We start from the raw sequence: 21894 nt of genomic DNA on the forward strand, positions 1-21894 counted from the left end.
GGGTACAATTCCGGGAATTCTTCATTATCACGCAGTGCGTAACTGTAGACTTTTGAACTCCACTCGGATTCGAACATTAAGATTAGGATTAGGGCTTTAATTTTTGTAATATTCACTGTTGCATTCTCCTAATTATGGGAATGGTGTTTTCATTCAGGGTCATGACCTTTTGATTTTGCATGATAATGATTAGATTGAAGTAAAACAAATAAATTAAGCCAACACTATTGTTTTTATTTAAATTACCAATCACCTACGAACCTTCAGTTAATAATTTTGGTAGCCTGAGATTAAGAGGCTTGGTGTAATATACAACATCATATTCGCCATACAAACTTGTATTGAATACTGAAGGTTTAGAAATACCCATGAAAGTGAATCAAATCAATAAATTTGAGAAACTGAATAATATTTCTGTGAATGTGAAAAAAATATTTTTATAAAGTAGTGCCTGTGAGGTTAACTCAATGTAAATTAGAACATCACATCAATTTGTTGTTAATTCAAAATCATTAATTTTTTGAAATGAATGATCAGGCTGCACAAATTTCAGATAATGGGAAATTTGAAATAAGTTTCACTATTGCTGGATTAAAAATATTTCTCGTCTAATAAGAAAGCAAGTCACCAGTCATCATGGAAATATTCATTTTTGTGACCGCTGTCTCAATCATTTTTCAAGTGAAGAAAAATTGATGAATCATTATGTGTTGTGTGAGAAGAAGAATGATTGTAGAATATCATTTCCCAAATATGACTTTGTAGAACATAAAAATTATGTTTACAAACAAAAAGAACCTTAGGTGATTTTTGTTGATATTGAATCCATATTAGAAAAGTGTGATTCTAAATTATCACAAACAACTACAAAATATCAAATACATAAGGCATTTTTGGTGGGTTATTATCTAAAGTGTTGTTAAGATGATTCCCTTTCTTATTTCAATAGTTATGAAGGTGAAGATTATATAGAATGATTTTCTACTGAAATGAAGAATATAGCACAGTTTGTGGAAGGTAAAATACTCAATATCGAGCCAATGATAGAAAAACCAAAAACCGTGAATTTTCGAATTTGTCACATTTGTGAAAAAATATTCAAGGTTAATGGTGTCATCGTTAGAGACCACGATCATTTCACGGGACAATTTCTAGGCTTCGCGCATCAAAAATGCAACATTTCTTTTAAAAAACTCTTTAATGTACCAGTTATTTGTCATAATATGTCAAATTATGATTCCCACTTTATAATTAAATATTTAGTCAAACGAGGTTCTCTGGGCGTGCTTCCATTTAACAAAGAAAAATATATTTCCTTCACTCTTAATGGCTGTGATAGAATAACATTTAGGTTTATTGACTCTTTCAGATTTATGGGTGCAAGTCTTGATCCACTTAAGGTATGAACAATCTTCAGAATTTAAAGTCTGAATTTAAAGATTTAGATGATGAAACATTCAAACTGTTGACTAGGAAAGGGGTATTTCCCTATGATTATTTGGATAATGTTGAAAAATTGAATGATACTCAACTTCTACCCATTGAAAAATTCTACAATAAATAGAATGATGTAGAATTGTGTAGAGAAGACTACCTTCATGCACAAAATGTATGGAAAGAATTCAAAGTCTGAGAGAGTATAGTTATTTGTATATGAAAACTTATATTTTGCTACTTGCAGATGTGATGGAAAATTTTAGGGAAACTGCTTTGAAAACTTATGGTTTAGATCCTGCATGGTATTTTACAATGCCCGGATATACGTGAGAAGCTATGTTGAAATACACAAAATGTAAATTACAAATTTTAAAAGATATCGATATGATCATGTTTATAGAAAAAGCAATTAGAGGTAGTATTTCGGTATGGAGTAATCGATCGATATATACAGGGTGTCCCTGGACTTCCTCTTTTCCTCTCGGGAATGTATAGATGGGGTCAAAATATCACCAGTACTTCATATAACTTTTTTTCCTAAAATCCTTCGTTACCAAGTAACGGGCCCTCGAAGTTACAAAATGAAAAATGTTTTTCTTTGATAACTTTTCAAGTGAATATTCAAAATCATTCAAAATAATGATGATAACGTTAATTCAACAACATTTATCCTGAGATGTCTACCATTATTCGAAAATATAAGTTTTTAAGGAAAATGGAAATGATATGTAAAATGTTCATAACGAATTTTTATAATGCAAACACGTTTAACTAACGAAACTCAAGAGCCTCAAGAGCAAACAGAAATGAAAAATCCGCTACAGAAACTGCTCGATATGACCACCTTCTCTCTCTATACATTTTCTTAGTCTGCGAAGACACCCTCTCTGTACTTGAAATAGCATTCCAGGGTCGTTTCGTATGGCTTCACAATGTAATGTTATTCTATTCAACAATGCATCTCTTGTGTGAAGGTGTAGCGTAAACAAGGCTTTTTAGATGCCCCCACAGAAAGAAATCCAATGGATTTAAATCCGGAGACCGCGATGGCCATGAATATGGCCCACCTCTACCAATCCATCTATTGTGGAAAATATGGTTCACATGGTCACGCACAATCAAACTAAAATGAGGAGGAGCGCCATCATGCATAAACCACATATCTCTTCGGGTTTGCAATGAAACATGTTCCAAAAGTCCATTCAAATCGTTCTGAATGAACTCCAAATAACGTTCTCCATTCAATCGGTCCTGTAGAACGAATGGTCCTATAAGATGGTTTCCTATGATACCAGCCCAAACATTCACGTTGAATTTCCGTTGGTGTTTGGTTTGCAATATCCCATGGGGATTTTCTTCGGCCCATATATGGAGATTATGAGAGTTGATAACTCCATCTCTACTGAAACCTGCTTCATCAGTGAATAAAACTCGATTAATAAAAGTCATATCCTCTCTTTGCCTATCCTTGAACCAATTGGCATATTCCAGTCGTGCTGGAAAATCTTGAGGTGTCATGGCATGTACCTTCTGGATGTGAAATGGGTGGAGCAGTTGTTCCCTAATTATTCTATGAATAGTGGACTTGGATGTATGGAACTGTTCTGATAGATTTCTGATGCTCATTGAAGGATCATCAGCGACGGCTTTCAAAATATTTTCCTCCAATACAACGGTACGTACAGTCCTAGGAGCGCCCTCACCACCTCGTTTTGGCAAAACTGTACCTACAATAATATCGAAATAAAACAACGTGCTCAAATTAATTATCAATTATTACATACCTGTCTCCCTCAAGCTGCGATCGACACGCTCGAATGTTTCTCTTGACGGTACCGTTCGATTGGGAAAATGCTCGGAATACAGACGACGAGCTTCTGCAGCATTACAAAATGCTCGTCCATAAAATACATGCATATCTGCATATTCATTGGATGTAAACTGTTCGGCCATATCAAAAAATTCAATATATCCTATAGAATATTGACAATACAATGATAGTCATATGACAACGCACCACTCAACAAAACAAAATCGCATTCCAGTTTCTCATTTTTTATCAAAACTTTCTAAAAGGTTTTTTGTCAACATCTGTGAAAGAAATGGAACATAATTATTCCCTGGATATTTTTCACCTGATCATGTGCAGCCGTTTTTGTAGTTCATTCGTTTGCTTTTTATTAGTATAGTAAATATTTTTTCCGATGTGCGTTTTTTCAGCTAAATTTAGATTCGTGTTGAAGAATTTCTCCCATAAAATTATAATTATCAGTGAAACTCCTCAACAGTTTAGCTGTGAAGAAGAATTTGAAACATTCGAATGTTGAGTTTCATGAGATTCAGATAACTGATCAACACGAAACGTGATTATTCCACACGTATTATGTACATACAAAATATGGAATGAATTCGATATTTCATAGTAGAGTAGCTTGTTAGTTTAAAAACACCACGAATCTACAGAACTTGATATTTCTTTTGAAAAAATATCTGCTATCACAATTGTGACTTAAACTTCCATATAGGTACTGTACTTTTTGTTTACGACTTCATTTTAGCATACTTTGTATTATTCCTGTTATAAATGTATTGTTGAATTAACGTTATCATTATTATTTCTGCTTTGATAATTATTCATTTCAAATAATGGTGGACGAGCGGGTTTGATGTCGTCGAGTAGAACTACATTTTTATCAAGGCTCGTTGCTCCGATCGACTTTCCACACCAGTACTTTTATTCATAAAATTGTCCAAGTAACCTTATTTTGTTGAAAAATATTGAAAAATATCTGTCATTTCAAAGTTTTGGGGTGTGGACCATCGGGGGTAGTCCGTTCCTGACTTTGTAGCAAAACAACTGACTCCTGCATGAAAGCTCATCGAAAGAATTCATTTGTTTAGTCAATTACCAAAATTTGGATGATTTTGAATATTCACTTGAAAAGTTATCAAAGAAAAACATTTTTCATTTTGTAACTTCGAGGGCCCGTAACTTGGTTACGAAGACTTTTAGGAAAAAAAGTTATATGAAGTACTGGTGATATTTTGACCCCATCTATACATTCCCGAGAGGAAAAGAGGAAGTCCAGAGACACCCTGTATATGTCAAATTTCATCAAGATCGGTGGAGCGATGTAGAAGTATATCACTTACCAAGCCACCAACCAACCAAAAAACATTCATTTCTATATATTAGAAGATTAGACAATGGAAGTCCGAACTGATGAAATTTTGGTTATGTAATTTCACAAAATTATTTCGTTATTAGTCAGTGGGCTATGCTTGAAGACTGGCAGTAAACAAATCTAAAGCAAATGGAACTTCAAACGTTCAAGCCAGTCTCGATATACCTACACAGTACGTTAAATGGACTGACGCCTATCAGAAAACAACTACTCCCCTGGCTAATGCCACGAAGGGCGTTGGATTATATCCGACAGGCGTCAGTGCAGAAAATTTCCTGCATATGCAATTGGCAAAGCAACTTCAATTATGGAACGGGCACACTTGCAGACCGGTTTCGGGCTTATAAGCCACTCCTCAGCGCAAGATAGTGACCATCATCGACCTAAAGTCAAAGATATTCCATAATTCAAAATTGGAATTCTTTCAGGTCGTCTCTTTCAGTTGTATTGCCAGTTGCATATGCAGGACATTTTCTGTGAAGATTCCTGCACTGACGCCTGTCGGATATAATCCAACGCATTAGCCAGGGGAGTAGTTGTTTTCTGATAAGCGTCAGTCTATTAAACCTATTGTGTAGGTATATCGAGACTGGCTTGAACGTTTGAAGTTCCATTTGCTTTAGATTTAAAATTATTTTGTTTGGAAACATTGAATTGCACAGAAAATTGCACTCTATGGTATAACAATTCTGAAAAAAAAACAAGTAGAACAACCTAATACTATAAACATAGAAAAATTATGTCACTGACAATTCCAAAACCGGCGAAGACCAATCCTGGGATGAAGGCACTAGAATTCAAAATTTACCATTTAATCGATGTCTTAAGATATAACACATTTTTTTTACATTTTCCTTTTGAAAAAAGATAATGTTTTTAACCATTTATTCGATGCAATCAGAAATTAATATGCTGAGCTATCGCAGCTATTTCAACACAACTATAAAAAGGCTTTAACAGAGAGGCGGTATTAATTAATAATTCGGTTGATTGTGAAGGTTCATTCGATGACTTTCTATCTTTGTTTCTTCACAATATGTGAGAGTTCGAATGTCTGCCAAGATCTCCTCTGCTACTAGTATGAAAGTCGCAGAGGCTGCAGGAATACCAGGTACTATTCTCATCCTCGTGTTCTGCCACACGATGATTGGCCATATCTTCTGGATCCCAGCTTTTATACTCACAATCTTCGCATTGAATCTCTATTAATGATTTCATGGAACGACACTCGACTCTGCTCTCACTGCAAATCAGAAACCAAACTATTACTACAATGAAGAGTTTCCTCTGCTTTCACCTTTTGTCCTGAATTGAATCAATAACATGTTTATTGAAAAATCATTCTTTACACGAAATGAACAAGACCTTGAAAATTGTGATTGTGGAAGAAAAAAATAAGCGCATTCTTTAAATCAACTGATACACCGATAATAATAGTAATAGTGGTATACTCTGTTTTCTAGTAATTAAAACTAGTGGATGTTTATTATACAGTGCATTTCTACAATGTCCCCCACCTTTTAATTTTTGAAAGGGTCAACTCAGAAAATTGAAATTTGGGATAATGAAATTAATGCATGAATACTTTATTTTGCAGTGAAATTGAATAACGAAACTTTCAAGATGGCGACTGGGTGCCATCTGGAAAAAAAATATTTTCGCCTACTACAAAATGGCGGCGGAACATTTAATAATTGGCGGCGGAACATTTAATAATTTCCTGAAGACAAACACATTAATATCGATATCTCTAGAAATATTCCTTTTTATCTGCCATATGGCAATTCCAACAACCCGATAAGGTTTGTTAAGTTATTTTTTGTTCACAAAAACGACAAAAAATGTCAGTACGACCATGAACATCATTGTTCAGTTAGAATATTCTCATTTAGTGTTCGGTTTTACTAGTAGAAAGGTACCACGTCAACAATCTCTAAAATGGTCAATTCGAGGTCGAGGTGTACTGAGTTGAACCTCAAAACGATGAGCAGCCACAGTCCGTCGGGCATTTCTGATATGTGCCGCTCTTGGTGTAATCAAACATGCCAAGTCACTTGAATACCTCCTGTTGAAGTATCTATAAAAGAGAGACTAATTTCCAACCTTTCTTCGATGTTCCAGACTACCAAGGTTGCAAGTGATGTTCTTGTCTTCGATCAGGTGGATAGCTCTTTTCTGGATGGAATCCAGCAGCTTCAGGGTATGCCTAGAGGCGAAGCTCCCTACATGAGATCAATACTCCAAAGAAGATCTGATCTGAGCTTTATAAAGCATCAAAAGTTGCTGAGGTGTGTACAGTTTCCTGGTTCGGAATTGTGTTCCAAGCTTTCGAGGAGCAGCCCTTGCAGTTCCAGCGACATGATTGTGCTAAGACATATTGGTGTCCATTTTAAAACCCTAACAAACTCATCGAAGCAGAAAGTGGAATTGACTGTCCTGACATTATTATACCCGCATCGGAGACATTAAATTTTCTGGAGAAAACCGATGCCTGGGTTTTCGTGGCATTGAATTGAACCTGGTTACTATCACACCAACTCGGAATCACCACTAGATCCTCATTACGATGAGTCACCTCCTGCTGCCGGTGAAGATGTGCCTCCGTAGCCGATGTCCTGGAATCCAAATGGATTGACGAGACAAGTGTGATGTCGTCAGCAAAGCGATATATTGGATTCTTGTTTTTTTTTTCAATAAGTCGTTGATATACAATAAAAAGAGGATTGGAGAAAATATGGATCCCTGGGGAACACCAGCGTTGATGATGAAAGTATTCGAGAGATATTTATAGATGTCCACTTGTAGGGAACGTTCTTCCAGGAAGCTGGAAAGCCATACATAACAATGAATCAACAAGTCATAGCAAGTTTGACCAGCAAAACCTCGTGCCAAACACGGACAACGGCCTTAGAAATATCAAGCGCAACAGCTCTTGTCTCTCCATGTTTCTTGATTTCGTTTATCCAAATATGGGTGACGTTCGGGTCGTTTTATACCAGCAGGGGCGTGCATTTTGGTATTCAATCAAAAATACCATTTAAAACTGATTACTATATTTATTTATTTATAAAAATCAATATTGTAACAACATTATGATTGGAAATATATAGAATGATGAATAGGTAGCCCTATCAGGCTAGCAAGGCGAATCCAGCAATACTGCAAAAAAATATACATCAATTTGTAGCTAATTAGTTGCCAAAACAACGATTTTGTTGCTCGTGCCGATCCTTAGAAATCGAAAATAATGCTATTGTGATATCAAGGTTGCAAGGTAACCCAATAAATTATACACTTTCCTTTTGATCTTTACGGAATATTTAGTTGCTAAACCTTGGATATAGCGAAACATTTTTAAATACTTTTTTTTTTTATTTTTTATGATCTTGCTATCTTGAAACTACTTTTCCTCAGAATGAAAAATGTTTCAAACTTTTTGCTCACCAGGAGTATACTCAAATACATCTTGAGTATCAGCAACAAATATTTGAAACCGATCAGCTGATTACTATCCAGTTTCACCAGTTTCAAGATAGCAAGAACGAGGAAAATAAAGAAAAAATTAAAAATCGACCGATCGGTCGATACTGCTGATACTCAAGGTTTATTTGAGTATACTCCTGGTGAGCAACAAATTTGAAATACTTTTTATTCTGAGGAAAAGCAGTTTCAAGATAGCAACAACGTGGAAAAAGAAAAAAACAAGAAGAAAAATCGGCCGATCGGTTTCAACTATTTTGTTGCTGTTACTCAAGATGTATTTAAGTTTACTCTTGGTGAGCAACAAATTTAGAACATCTTCAATTCCAGGAAAAAACAGTTTCAAGTTAGCGAGATCATAAAAAATTAAAAAAAAAATATTTAAAATGTTTTCGCTATATTCAAGGTTAAGCAACTAAATAGCAACTAAATATTCTGTAAAGATCAAAGGGAAAGTGTATAATTTTTTGAGTTACCTTGCTACCTTGATATCACGATAGCATTATTTTCGATTTCTAAGGATGGGCACGAGCAACAAAATCGTTGTTTTAGCAACTAATTAGCTAAAAATTGATGTATTTTTTTGCAATTTTGCTGGATTCGCATTGATAGCCTGATAGGGCTTAAATAGGTATGTTCATTATTCTTCATCTTGCACATTATATTATGGAAAAATTGTCGGTCTTCCGCTATATAAAAACAACAAAAATCAATATAGAATAATCGTACCTCTGTGAAGTAGACGCACTCGTACGCCTGCTGCAAGGGCGAGACACTATTTTTGCATCTTCCTCGCCATAATATGTTTTCATATCAATGCCTAGATTTTTTGCGAATGAAACACCATAAAAAATAAGAAGTTCGTCTCCTTTCAGTATGTTTTTCTTTGTTTTATAATATAGCTCGCCATTGAACTCGAAAGCCTCCAGATTCTCCTCTTTCTCGGTTCTTGCACAATTCACAAACCTTAAATAATTAGAGGTGGTTTCATCAGTTGCGTCGATCTGAAAAAAAAAAGAATCGTTCATCACCACTTTCGAAATGGGTGGAAAAAAACACGGTACCCGAAAAAACGCGGGGCCCGAGAGGTTGGATGGGAACAACTCGAGCGAGCCAGGGGAGAGCATTGTTATTCATTTAGTTGTTTATATCCAGATCGGCAAAGGGGTGATGGTTTATTCGTTAAGTTCAATTGTGAATTGATGCATCTTTGGGTAAAGCATATTTTTATAATTATTATATCTGCTTTTCGTATACTTGTTCGTAATTTTGCGGTCGAATACAACATGGTAATCATGCCTCAGTCACCGTATTCACCAGATTTGCCCCCTGCAACTTTTTGATATTCCCAAGATTGAAGAGACCCATGAAAGGACGGTGTTCTGCGACGATTGAGAAGATAAGAACCGAATCCCTGAGAGAGCTGAAGGACATACCAAAAAGTGCATATCAGAACTGCTGTATTGGAAAAATAACTGGTACAAGTGTATTTTATCTGAGGGGGGACTAATTTGGAGGGGAAAAATAGAAAATGACGACTGTTAATATTTCGCTCATATGTATATGAAGTTAAGTCAATATCTGGGGAAAATATAATAATAATAATAATAATAATGTCTTTTATTTACTAAGGTGAAAAAGAAAGTACATAAACGAAAATTCAATGGGTTTGGTAAAATCCTGGAGCGGAATTCAGGAGATAAGCGTGTGCAACACGCCGAATCCTGCTCCTCCATTCAACTCCCTAACAATACACAAAACTTAAAAGTATTCATCGAACATATGATGTACAAAAAATTATAGTACCTATGTAGTAAGAGAGAGAGAAAAAAATGAAAAGAATAAAAGAAGGGTAATTTATAATGCTTACAGAATGGCTTGAACTTTGCATTTTATGCGAGACTTTAGTTGCACGATAGCCGTCTTTCATATAGCCAGTTACGAGCGTGAAGCTTGAAAAGTGTCAGTTTAATTTTTTTAGATGTTTGGGAAGACTATTGTAATGAGTGTAGATAGAAAAACTGAACGATCTCTCGAACAGTGCTGTGCTGTGGTGGGGGGGAGTCATTGCATTTTTGTGTCGGATATTCACTTTTTGTTCATTTTCACGAAATCGAAATTTATCATACAGATACTGCGTTGACTTGTTGATGATTGAAGTGTGAAATAGGGTTAGAGATTGCAATAAGAAACGATGCTTCATTGACAGCCATTGCGACTGAGAAAGCTTATGAGAGATATGCTGGAACTTACGGATGCCATAGATGTAGCGTAAACAGGAATTATGGACTTTTTGTATCCTGCATAAATCTAGACTATCCAAACAGGGATAATATACAGGTGAACAGTAGGTGAACTGTGAAAGGATGAGAGTCTGGCGTACATTGATTTTCGTGTGAGTATTTAGGTATGCTCGGTGAGGATAAATCAATCTTAAGTTGGCGTGAGCTCTCTGGATATATAATGAGACTTGCTTTTTGGACTTGAAATTATTATCCAATATCAAGCCAAGATTTGTTGCCTCCAGTACTATATTTAGAGTTATACCATTCAGAGAGATATTTACTTGAGGTAAATACCTTTGGCATAATAACTTGGGACCAAACATAAGAACCTGCGTTTTATTAGGATTGATATGCAGTTCATGTTTCATAGAAGAATCATAAATGTTTTGAAGTTCAGTATTGATGTCAGCAACAGCTTCATTCAGCAATTCTGGTTTAAACGAAACATAAAGTTGTGTATCATCAGCGTAAGCATGATACTTACAAAGATTGATCATAGTCAGTATATTGGAGGTATATAAACTAAAAAGCAAGGGCCCAAGTATAGATCCTTGCGGAACACCGCGAATTAATAGCATCGATTCAGATAGTTCGCCTTCGAGTTTCACCATTTATTGTGAAATATTCTTGCATCATCTTAACGGCTGTTTTAGAGAAGCCAATGTAATTGAACATAGATATAAGTATTTCTGGATTCAATGAGTCGAATGCTTTACTGTAGTCCAGCAAGATCAATAATGATATGTCTCCTGTATCTGTTGCTGCCAATATGCCAAAATCATTTTCCTCATTTCGTTTCTTTATACAATAATTTCCTTTCAAATTTTACTGGTCTAATCTGCTGCGATGCTTTTCAAACGAAAAAGAGCACGATAAAAACTGGTGCAAGAAAACAAAGTCCTTATCTCGTTGACTCGGCAGAGGCAAAACGGTGAAGGTAAACGACGGGTCAACATATCTTGGATATTCTAAAATTCCCCAAAACCCTCAGTCGAGGGTTTTGCACATTACCTATTCGACCGTAGAAAAGGCCATCGTCGCCCAGGGATCCGCCCGGAAGAAAGGTAAGGGAACAATTCTGAACCCAGTTTTTCCTTTCTAATATTAATCGTTAAAATCACGGATGATTTTGAGGGTTGAAACCCTTGGATCATTCGTTCTTCATCACCAGCTTGGGAAGAATTATGATCGGAAATACTGTGTGGTCAAGTTTCTACATTTTGTTGTAACCAAATCGGCCCCGCCCACCATAAGGGACAGTCAAGAAGCTGAGATGGCAGCAATCCTCTGGAGCCAGGATGCCCCGGATTGTCTTCGGAGCGGAGAAGATGTCGCCAAGAAGATGGAGGAATTTTATCTTGGATGTAGGGCACTCGATTTGAAACGAAGGTTCTCCAGCGATGTGGAGATGAATCCAAGACAGTTGTAGAATCAGACCACGCTGTGACTTTGACAAAATGAAGTTTGGAGGAATATGGAGGAAGTGGTGTTGCTTGGGATTTTGCATACACGAGAGTTATCTTAATGCCGTTTTTACTTAGATATCGAAAATAAATAACGGCAGCGTAGCCTTTCTCGCTGCTATCAACAAAGCCATGAAGGTCACATTTCAAGAATGTTTCCTCACATAAAGGTCGAATCATTGAAAGATTTGAAATTAGTGGAAGTTCAGCTGGGTATTGCTCCCAACGACACGAATATTTTTTGAGAAAATGAAAATTCGCCTTACTTTTTTAACATACCTCGTATGTCGATTACTAATCAAACTTCAATGAGCATATCGTTCAACAAAAGTGTTATTATATACTTACGAATGTTCCATCACTCAACTCCCAAGCATATCCAGTCTCTGTTTTGACGTCTGTACGAACTCCTTCATAGGGTCCCAGCCGAATTCCAGTTTCCAAATTCTTTACGGCAAAAACTCCGTATCCGTGAATGTTGGAATAACGGACTGCCAATATACGTCTTGGCACAGTTTTTCTGGCTCGATCCGTTGAACCAACTGGGACTGGATTATCTTCCAGAGAGGCTTTGTCTGAAAATATAAGATTGTTAGGGGACTAAATTTGTCAGTGACCTGGAGACAAAGAAAGCAACGCGACTGATTAAATAAGATGATTATTCCTGAGCTATTTCTATTCGAAAAATATATCTTACGGATGTGCAAGTTTACTAACATGAATTTTTGGGAAGAACCGATGGTTTGTCTCCTTCAAAATAGTTCCTTATCGGTACAGCTCTCCTTGGATTTCTCCTCACTATGAAAAGAATATGACATCAATTAAATTTATTCGTATATCATCGTCTGAAACAATTCTTACCAGCCGATAGGAGAGTTTTAATCGCTCTCCCTTTTGGAGGCGATGATGGTTCAATTATGAGGAGGTCATCCGAAACACATGAAGGAGATTCCATCGTGGAATTTACAGTTGATAAAAATGCTAGAAATTATTGTTTTTATTTACCAAAAAATTAGGAATTTAAAAAAAAAGTTATGAACTCAATTATATACGATATTTATTTTAACTTCTTTCATTTACATTAAAAAATAGAAAGCTCATAATGAAAGACCCTATATATCATATACAGAGTTACCACATGCAACGTAACTTCAAAATGAAAAAAAAATTACAAAGGGCTTGAACTCTCGATTGGTCACAATCGTGCTAATTAATCCCTGCCCTTTCATCTTTTTCGCTGATACTGGATATCTGTATATATGAAAAACTTGAGGAAGAAGAGCTCAAATCGAAAATTTAGGAGTGGTCCGAAAGATCCAACTTTTTGAAACTTTAAATTTATTCGTCTACCATCATCTGAAACAATTCTGACCATCACTGAGCACATTTTCAATTGCTCTTCGTTTTTGAGCTGAAGATGATTCCTCCGCTTCGACGTAATCGGAAACTGATGAATTTTGTTCTGAAGAGTTTCTCTTAGAGTCCGCCATAGGAAATTGGAATGCTAGAAATTGTAAGGAAGGAAATTTTTTATCAAAATGACGATAAAAATAAAATAAAAACAACAATAAAAATTAATTGGCGCTTCGAGGCGACTTCATTGATTCCAGTGGCGCATTTGCTTTTTTAGCTGCAGGAAAACCCGGAAAAACCTACAGCACCACATCATCTGAAGATCTTGATCTAACAATGTCCTCTCTCTTATAAAACAAAATGTAGGGTGTCTCCAGAGGCTCCAATAAATTCAATGCATCGCCAGAACACTTTGTGGCACGACTATCGTCAAACTTAAACCAGTCCGTTTCGTCTTTGACCAAGGCGTAATAATGACCAAATTCAACGCCAGAACCACAGTGAACAATGACTGCATGAATATTATAATTGTGGTCTGCTAGGTTGAAATGTTCATCTATTTCGAACTTTCCAAAGAGTTTCTTGCTTCCGTTAGAGGTTGAGTCTTGTTTGAAAATCATCAGTGTTATTATTAGATCGACTGGTGCCTCAGCTATACTTGTTTCCTTATAACAGTCAGTTTGGCGCATGTTTGACAATACAGTCGATCATCACCTGTTGAAAATTCCATTTTCAGATGATTTAACAATAAGCTTTGCACGGACTGGTTATTAGTCGTAATAGGAAAAGCTAGATGAAGAAATTATTGTTTTTACTTACCAAAAAATTAGGAATATCACATATTTATAAGAAGTTGTGAAATCAGTTATATACGATATTTATTTTAACTTGTTTCATTTAAATTAAAAAATAGGAAGGTCATAATGAAAGACCCTATATATCATATACAGAGTTACCACATGCAACGTAAATTTAAAATGAATAAAAGTTACAAAGGCGCTTAAAGTCCCAATTAACCACAATCGTGCTAATTAATCCAAGTCCTTGGACTTGGATAATGGATATCTGTAAATACAGTGTAATTCTCAAAGTATGTACCATATGGAAAACTTATTTATTAAGGGTTTTTCGACAAAACGTTATTCCTGATAAAGGTTTGTGCTTCACCTAAAACCAAACATACTCCAGCGAAATACAGTAAAACACACGTAATTTATGAGAAGCCGTCAAATATTTGATTTTGAGACAAGAAAAATTTCGGAAAATGTTATTCAAAAAAGTTGATCAGCATTGAAAAATACATCTAGATTTGAAGTTATGGTCATCCAAGGTAAGTATTATTTTTTTACCCATTTTTTAAAATGAGTACTACGAAAAATGAAAATTTGCTAAAACGATAAATAGACAGCATTCTGTATACGACAGTTTATTTTGAGAGCCTGTAATATTACGAATTACACAACGATGGTGTTAACCACGGTAAATTTTTGTTAAGAGTAAAATAATTTTCAAAGTTTTTGGTGCAAAGTTATTTTTATTTTTTGTCAACACCCAAAATCACTGAAAATTATACTGTATTGTAACAAGAACTCAATATTCAATAATATCAAATCACACAACATCAAAATAAAATAGGTATTTCAGAAACTCATTTACTTTCTGGAGATTTTCTTGTCCAAAATAATTCTCCAAAATGATCTCCAGAAAATCAATGAGTTTGTTCCACAATACCTATTTTATTTTGATATTTTGTGATTTGATATTATTGAATATTAAGGTCTTGTTACAATACCGTATAATTTTCAGTAATTTTTGGTGTTAACAAAAAATAAAAATAACTTTGCACCAAAAACTTTGAAAATTATTTTACTTTCAAAAAAAATTGACCGTGGTTGACACTATAGTTGTGTGACTTGTAATATTGCAGGCTTTTAAAATAATACGTCGTATACAGGATGCTTTCTATTTATCGTTTTATGAAATTTTCATTATTCGTAGTCCCCATTTAAAAAAAATGAGTAAAAAAATAAAACTCCACTTAGATGGCAATTACCCCAAAACTAGATATATTTTTCAATGCACAACAATTTTTCTAAATAACATTTTCCAAGATTTTCCATAATAAGAGTACTTTATTCTTGTCTCAAAATTAAATATTTGAAGGCTTCTCATAAATTACGAGTGTTTTACTGTATTTCGTTGGAGCATGTTTAGTTTTAGGTGAAGCACAAACTTTTATCAAGAATAACTTTTTGTCGAAAAACGCTTAAAAAATAAGTTTTCCATATGGTGCATACTTTGGGGATGACACTGTATAAAAAACCTGAGGAAGAAGAGCTCAAATCGAAATTTTATGAGTGTTGCGAAAGATCCAACTTTTTGAAACTTTTAATTTATTTATATATCATCATCTGAAACAATTCTTACCACGAGGCAGTAGAGTTTTAACTGCTCTTCTTCTTGTAATTGAAGATGGTTCCACCGCGTCGACGTAATCCGACACTGATGAATTTTGTTCTGAAGAGTTTCTCTTAGAGTCCGCCATAGGAAATCGGAATGCTAGAAATTATTGTTTTTCGTACCAAAAAATTAGGAATATCACACATTTAAAAAAAGTTGTGAACTCAATTATATACGATATTTATTTTAACTTGTTTCATTTGAATTAAAAAATAGGAAGCTCATAATGAAAGACCCTATATATCATATACAGAGTTACCACATGCAACGTAACTTTAAAATAAAAAAAAATTACAAAGGCGCTTTAACTCTCGATTGGCCACAATCGTGCTAATTAATCCATGTCTTTCATCTTTTTCGCTGATACTGAATATCTGTATATATAAAAAACTTGAGGAAGAAGAGTTCAAATCGAAAATTTAGGAGTGGTCCGAAAGATCCAACTTTTTGAAACTATAAATTTATTTGTATATCATCATCCGAAACAATTCTTACCAGGAGGTAGGAGAGGAGTTTTAACTGCTCTGGAAGCGGAGATGGATCCATTATGCTGAGGTCATGCGAAACAGATGAGTTTGGTTCGGAAGAGTTTCTCTCAGAGTCCGCCATAGGAAATCGGAGTGCTAGAAATTATTGTTTTTACGTACCAAAAAATTAGGAATATCACATATTTATAAAAAGTTGTGAAATCAGTTATATACGATAATAATTTTAACTTGTTTCATTTACATTAAAAAATAGGAAGCTCATAATGAAAGACCCTATATATCATATACAGAGTTACCACATGCAACGTAAAAAATTACAAGGGCGCTTTAACTCTCGATTGGCCACAATCGTGCTAATTTATCCATGCCTTTCATCTTTTTCGCTGATACTGGATATCTGTATATATAAAAAACTTGAGGAAGAAGAGTTCAAATCGAAAATTTAGGAGTGGTCCGAAAGATCCAACTTTTTGAAACTTTAAATTTATTTGTATATCATCATCCGAAACAATTCTTACCATGAGGCAGGAGAGTTTTAACTGCTCTTGGAAGCGGAGATGGATCCATTATGCTGAGGTCATGCGAAACAGAGGAGTTTGGTTCTGAAGAGTTTCTCTTAGAGTCCGCCATCGGAAATCGGAATCCTAGAAATTATAACTTTCAATTAAATAAGTTCAATGATTAAAAACAATTTTTTTTTTAATATTTTTTTGTCAGATTAGGCGGATCCCTCTAGATAATCGTCAGATTATGAAACAGCACGTCTAAAACGTAAAGATGAACCATATATATCTTAATCTGACGCGCTTGAGTATTTCAAAATGACGAATTTTTTTACACATTATAAGAATGGCCGCTAGTTTTCGTCAGATCGAAATCGTCAGATTATTGAATGAGAGCTTTTTTTTTGGGGCACTTAACACCCCCTTAGAAAATCTGACGCGCTCTGTTATTTTTTTTTTCTTTTCATTTTTAACCCTTACGTACAACCACCCACATCATGCAAACGATCAGATTAACATACCAACATTATTAAAAATACGTAGGACATTGATGGTAGCAATATCTGACGCGCTCGAGTATGTCCATGCAACAGTTGTTTTCACATATCTAATAATCTATAGCAGCTTCCCCCATCGATGAAAAGGTATATATTATATAACATTTTTTTCTTCTTATCATCTAAGCTTTGCAACCTAATATGTCTCAATGACGCTAGAATAAATCCCCATTTTGCATCGTGAGCTCCCCTGCTATAAACACCAAACCACAGCGGTCCTCAAAGCCGCGACATAACCCTTGCTATCGGTCAAATTCAGCCTGATTTATGCGCTAGTAATGGAAAATTGGACTTCCCTATACTACATGAATGATATATTTCCCGCAAAATGGCATCAATAGGTCTTTCAGACGAATAAAACATTTCAATGATATCTCACTCATACACTTTGTTTCATTTAAATTGAAAAATAAGAAGCACTTATTGAAAGACCCTATATATTATATACAGAGTTACCATATGCAACGTAACTTTAAAATGAAGAAAAAAAAATACAAAGGCGCTTAAACTCTCGATTGGCCACACTCGTGCTAATCCGTGTCCTTTCATTTTTTTTGAAGATAATGGATATCTAGGAAGAAGAGCTCAAATCGAAAATTTAGGAGTAGTCCGAATGATTCAACTACCATGAGGCAGGAGAGTTTTAACTGCTCTTGAAGGTGGAGATGGATCCATAATGCTGAGGTCATTCGAAACAGATGAGTTGAGTTCTGGAGATTTTTTCTTTGAGTCCGCCATAGGAAATAGAAACGTTAGAAATTATTGTTATTACGTACCAAAAAATTCAGGAATATCAAACATAAAAAAAAAATTGAAATCAGTTAATACGATATTTATTTTAACTTGAAATGGGTATAACGATTTTAATGAAAAAATCAAATTAAGGAGTCCAATTTCAGTACAAGTAGGTACTTCCAATTACCTGTTTTGAAAGTACATCAAGAAACAAGTAGTTGAAAAAATACAAAACTTTTGAATTGCTCGATAGAAAGGCTAAATATTTTTGACAAAAGCTCATAATAAAAAATGTTGGAATGGTAATGTTCAGGCATGAATTGGCCACTCGGTATGGCCCCTTAAGTTTCTCTACCCAACACCTCTTGATTTTTTGAGGGCTACGTAAATCAGTGATTTTCGAAATTTTTTCACAAAATCTTCTGTGATTCCATAACATCAATGAAAAAAACCGTTTCGTCTGAATTCCACGTACAGGATTCTTCTATAATGACTTTTGAGTTTCCTAATTATAAATTGACTCGTAGCAGTTTACAGAGGACCCCTCCAAACCTATATTTACGCGTCTCAAACCGATTGCTTTCGATTTCATTTTTGAATTATCCCTTTCGGACCCTAAATAAATAAAGGTAATTAAAGCTGAGTATCTTAGTTTCCTTTTTATGGTCAAACACAAACGTTCACGTAAGCGTAAATGGTTCATCATGGATTATCTCTATGATACGTTGTATCATATAGATGAATGAATTTTACAGTTCTGAAACCAATAGAAGATAATGTGGACTACAAGATCACCTGATATGACATCGTTTTATTGGGCCGTTTTCCCGAAGCGTCAATTTATTCCATATTCAAATGATGATTTCGAAACAAAAAAGAATTCATTCGTGCTTTCATTTTACTCAAATACATCGACTACGTCTTCTACTTTTAGCATTCACTCATTACAGAATGAAAACTCTCGTTCCAAAAAAAAAAAACACTGTTCTATGATTGCAAATTAACATTTAAACAAATACCCACTTGTTGATTTTCTGCATCCTCAATTAAAATTAGAAAATGTGGGAAATATTTCGTAATATAATTGAAAAAAACGGGAAAGTTTTTGTGATTATACTACGTGATGATAGGAATTCAGAACACTTTTTATTTTTTGTCGGAATCAATTAGTTTTCAAGGTAAGTAAGTAAGTACGTAAGTAATCTTTATTATAGGATACATCCTAATCTTACAAGACATAATAACTAATTAAAAATTTAAATTTCCACAGTGCAAAAAATATTAATAAAATTCAAATCTGTATATAGATAATAACAATAATGAAGATGAACTAAATAAAAAGATGATTATAAAAAATATACAATTTATAAGACCCAATGTTGAAAACCAATATTGATATAGTAACATACATATAATATACATATTTTCCAACTAACTAACGCTCTAGGTATTCCAATAATTTATTTTCAAACCCTCTTACAGTATTTTCCTCTTTAATGGCATTTGGTAAATTGTCAAATTCCCGTAGTCCCTTGTAGAATAAGATTTTCGTTCCGCCTCCAGTGTGTATGAAAATTATTATAAAATCTTGTCTCCTGTTCATGTATTTGATTATTGAAAACCAAAAATTCATCAAAATATGTTGGTTGGAGACTTTTGGTTATTTTAAATATAAAAACCATTTAAAAAAAAATAATCGATTTGAAATCGACAGCCATTGTAGTATATTTAACATGAAATATAACTTTCGGATGTCAAAGTCCCTTTTTAAAAATTAATTTTATTAACAAAAATTGATGTTAACAGTATGAGAGCATAATTATAACTGAATTACAAAAGTATTCTTCCCATGAAGATAAGAATGCTTGCACATCAGTTTCCCAGAATCGCGAGATTCTGCTTCAGCATGGTCAGCAGTTCACATGGGAACGGGCGATATAATTCCTCCCCCCGAAGATTCAACGTAGGAGGGTCAGCGAGGAAGTTGAACCCTAGACATCTCGATATCTTGACTTGGTTTGGATGGTCCATTGGTTTTGCACCCTCTGAAGCCAATCTTCTTGTGCAGTAGGTACAAACAGATTGATACTAGGACCAAGTAGATAAACATCGTCCAAAAACTTGGGATATGTGCTACGTCTTTGAAAGATATAATCGGTTCGTTTTCCATTATTGCAGTTTTTATTGAATGAAGTTCGTCCAGGTTCAGGTCATCAAGTTGGATCCCTATTGATTTGGGTGGCTCTGGCTTCCCTTCTTCCAAGTCTGGTAAGATGATTGGTTCACTATTGGTAACTTGGTGATCGTTGGTGATGATTTGGTTGCCACAGGATAACTGGCATCCAATTGGAATGTCGAATAGATAACTTCCAGGTAGTAGGTTCTCGATTTCGTTCTGGTTTTGGCACTTGAGTTTGGTAGTTTGTTGAGCCGGTAGAAGGACAACCCATTTGTTGGAGTTGTCTAGTTGTCTAATGGCTGGTCTCGATAAATGTATGACAGTCTGCTTACAAGTGGAGGTGTTCTGGACATTGAGTAGCTGGATTTCGCATGGATTGTCTTCTGTCAGCTCTCTGATGTTGGTGGATGGGCAGATATAGGTTCGATGGGAGATCTCCAAACAAGGATCGCTCAAGAATGCATACAATTTTTCGTTTTTTGTCAAATATTTGTTTTGAGGTATAACAGCCTTAAACTGACCCTTAGTTAATATCGGAATAGAAAATAGGTGATAGTAATCGAAATTTGATGGATGGGTAATTGGAATATGCAAGATATAGGTTATTCTGAAATTTGATATATAGCTTTTGAGGCTAATAATTTTTTCATAAAGCAAAGTATTCTCGAAACTTATTTCAATTGGTAGTTGGTCTTTCTCAACAATTTTATTCAATTTTTGCAGTTCTTTGAACAAATCTTTTGTTTTTATAATACTAGGATGAAGAATGTTCAGTCTAGAAAATTGTATTGAGTTTTCAACATCTTGCAAAATTGAATTTATGATTTCAAATGTATTGATTATCTGATTCAAGATGTCTTTAATAAACATAGAGTTTTCTTTATACGTTTGATTTTCAACAATTTTTGCTATTTGATTAATTTTTGATTCCAAAAGCCTTTCGTTATGTTTCACTTGCTGAACTGTACTATTGAACTGATCAATTAATGAGATTGAGAGTGAGTTTTGCTTCTTGATATTCGTTACTAGATTATTTTGATTATCTTGTAATTCTTTGATCAGGCGGTCATATTTTTCACCATCGTTGGAATCTAAATTTCCTGTGATCGACTTGAAAATGGATCCAATTCCGTTTATAAGACCGCGCTTTGTTCTAAGTGGATGTGGTAAAATATTGTTGAGTCTATCAGTCACCTCCTTTTCCGAAAATTCTAATATTTTTAAATAGTTAGATGTGTCCCATGAGTAGTCTTTGTGACTGCCTACAAGTGTCCTTACATTTTTTGAATGGAATTTCAGTTTATTTACCTCCACGATTATTGGATTTAAATCATAATAATGAATAAGTGAATATGCGTGCGTTTCGACTTTGGCTGTTCCAAGTTTGAGAGGAATAAGTCCTGGATTGTTCTTTAGGTTTTGTTTAGATATATTTTCCTGGAGTCCGAGAGTTCCAGATAATCTGAAAAATTAATCAATTTTTAATGGGAGATGGGTATTTTTTGAGGGGACGTTTTAAATTGTCCATGTGAATTTTTTGTTGGTTTTCTGTAGAAACTGTTTTCATTGTATGATCGACCGTTTTGATTTGAGTTGGTTTTTGAAATTTATTTGCATCCTTCTGCCTAATATGTTTTTTCACGTAAACTTTTTGTTTGGTTTTGAATACAATGGGATCATCACGTTTTTTATTTTCTCGTTCTACTATCTTTTCCTTTTTGCTTTATTAGATCCGAGTTTATTTTGGAATAGAGGAGTTTCGATCGTTC

At 34.6% G+C, this 21894-nt stretch overlaps 1 protein-coding gene across 2 annotated transcripts; it reads right to left on the minus strand.

Moving 5' to 3' along the window:
• Positions 1 to 7658: 7658 nt before the first annotated feature.
• On the minus strand, positions 7659 to 19676 carry LOC141483289 (uncharacterized). Of its 2 annotated transcripts, XM_074177785.1 has the most exons (7): positions 16670 to 19676; positions 16159 to 16286; positions 15631 to 15762; positions 13223 to 13354; positions 12568 to 12831; positions 12199 to 12425; positions 7659 to 9106 (listed from the first exon to the last, which is right to left on the minus strand). In XM_074177785.1, exons 1-5 carry the CDS (start codon positions 16779 to 16781, stop codon positions 12814 to 12816), a joined length of 522 nt encoding a protein of 173 aa, XP_074033886.1. In that variant the 5' UTR covers positions 16782 to 19676; the 3' UTR covers positions 7659 to 9106; positions 12199 to 12425; positions 12568 to 12813. The 2 variants fall into 2 exon arrangements, with proteins under 2 accessions (XP_074033886.1, XP_074033887.1); XM_074177786.1 differs by lacking the exon at positions 13223 to 13354.
• Positions 19677 to 21894: the final 2218 nt, after the last annotated feature.

The sequence above is a fragment of the Leptinotarsa decemlineata genome, unplaced genomic scaffold (genome assembly GCF_025532065.1).
Source record: "Leptinotarsa decemlineata unplaced genomic scaffold, Ldec_3_MD MMD2_tig00003192_RagTag_RagTag, whole genome shotgun sequence".
Lineage (NCBI taxonomy): Eukaryota > Metazoa > Arthropoda > Insecta > Coleoptera > Chrysomelidae > Leptinotarsa > Leptinotarsa decemlineata.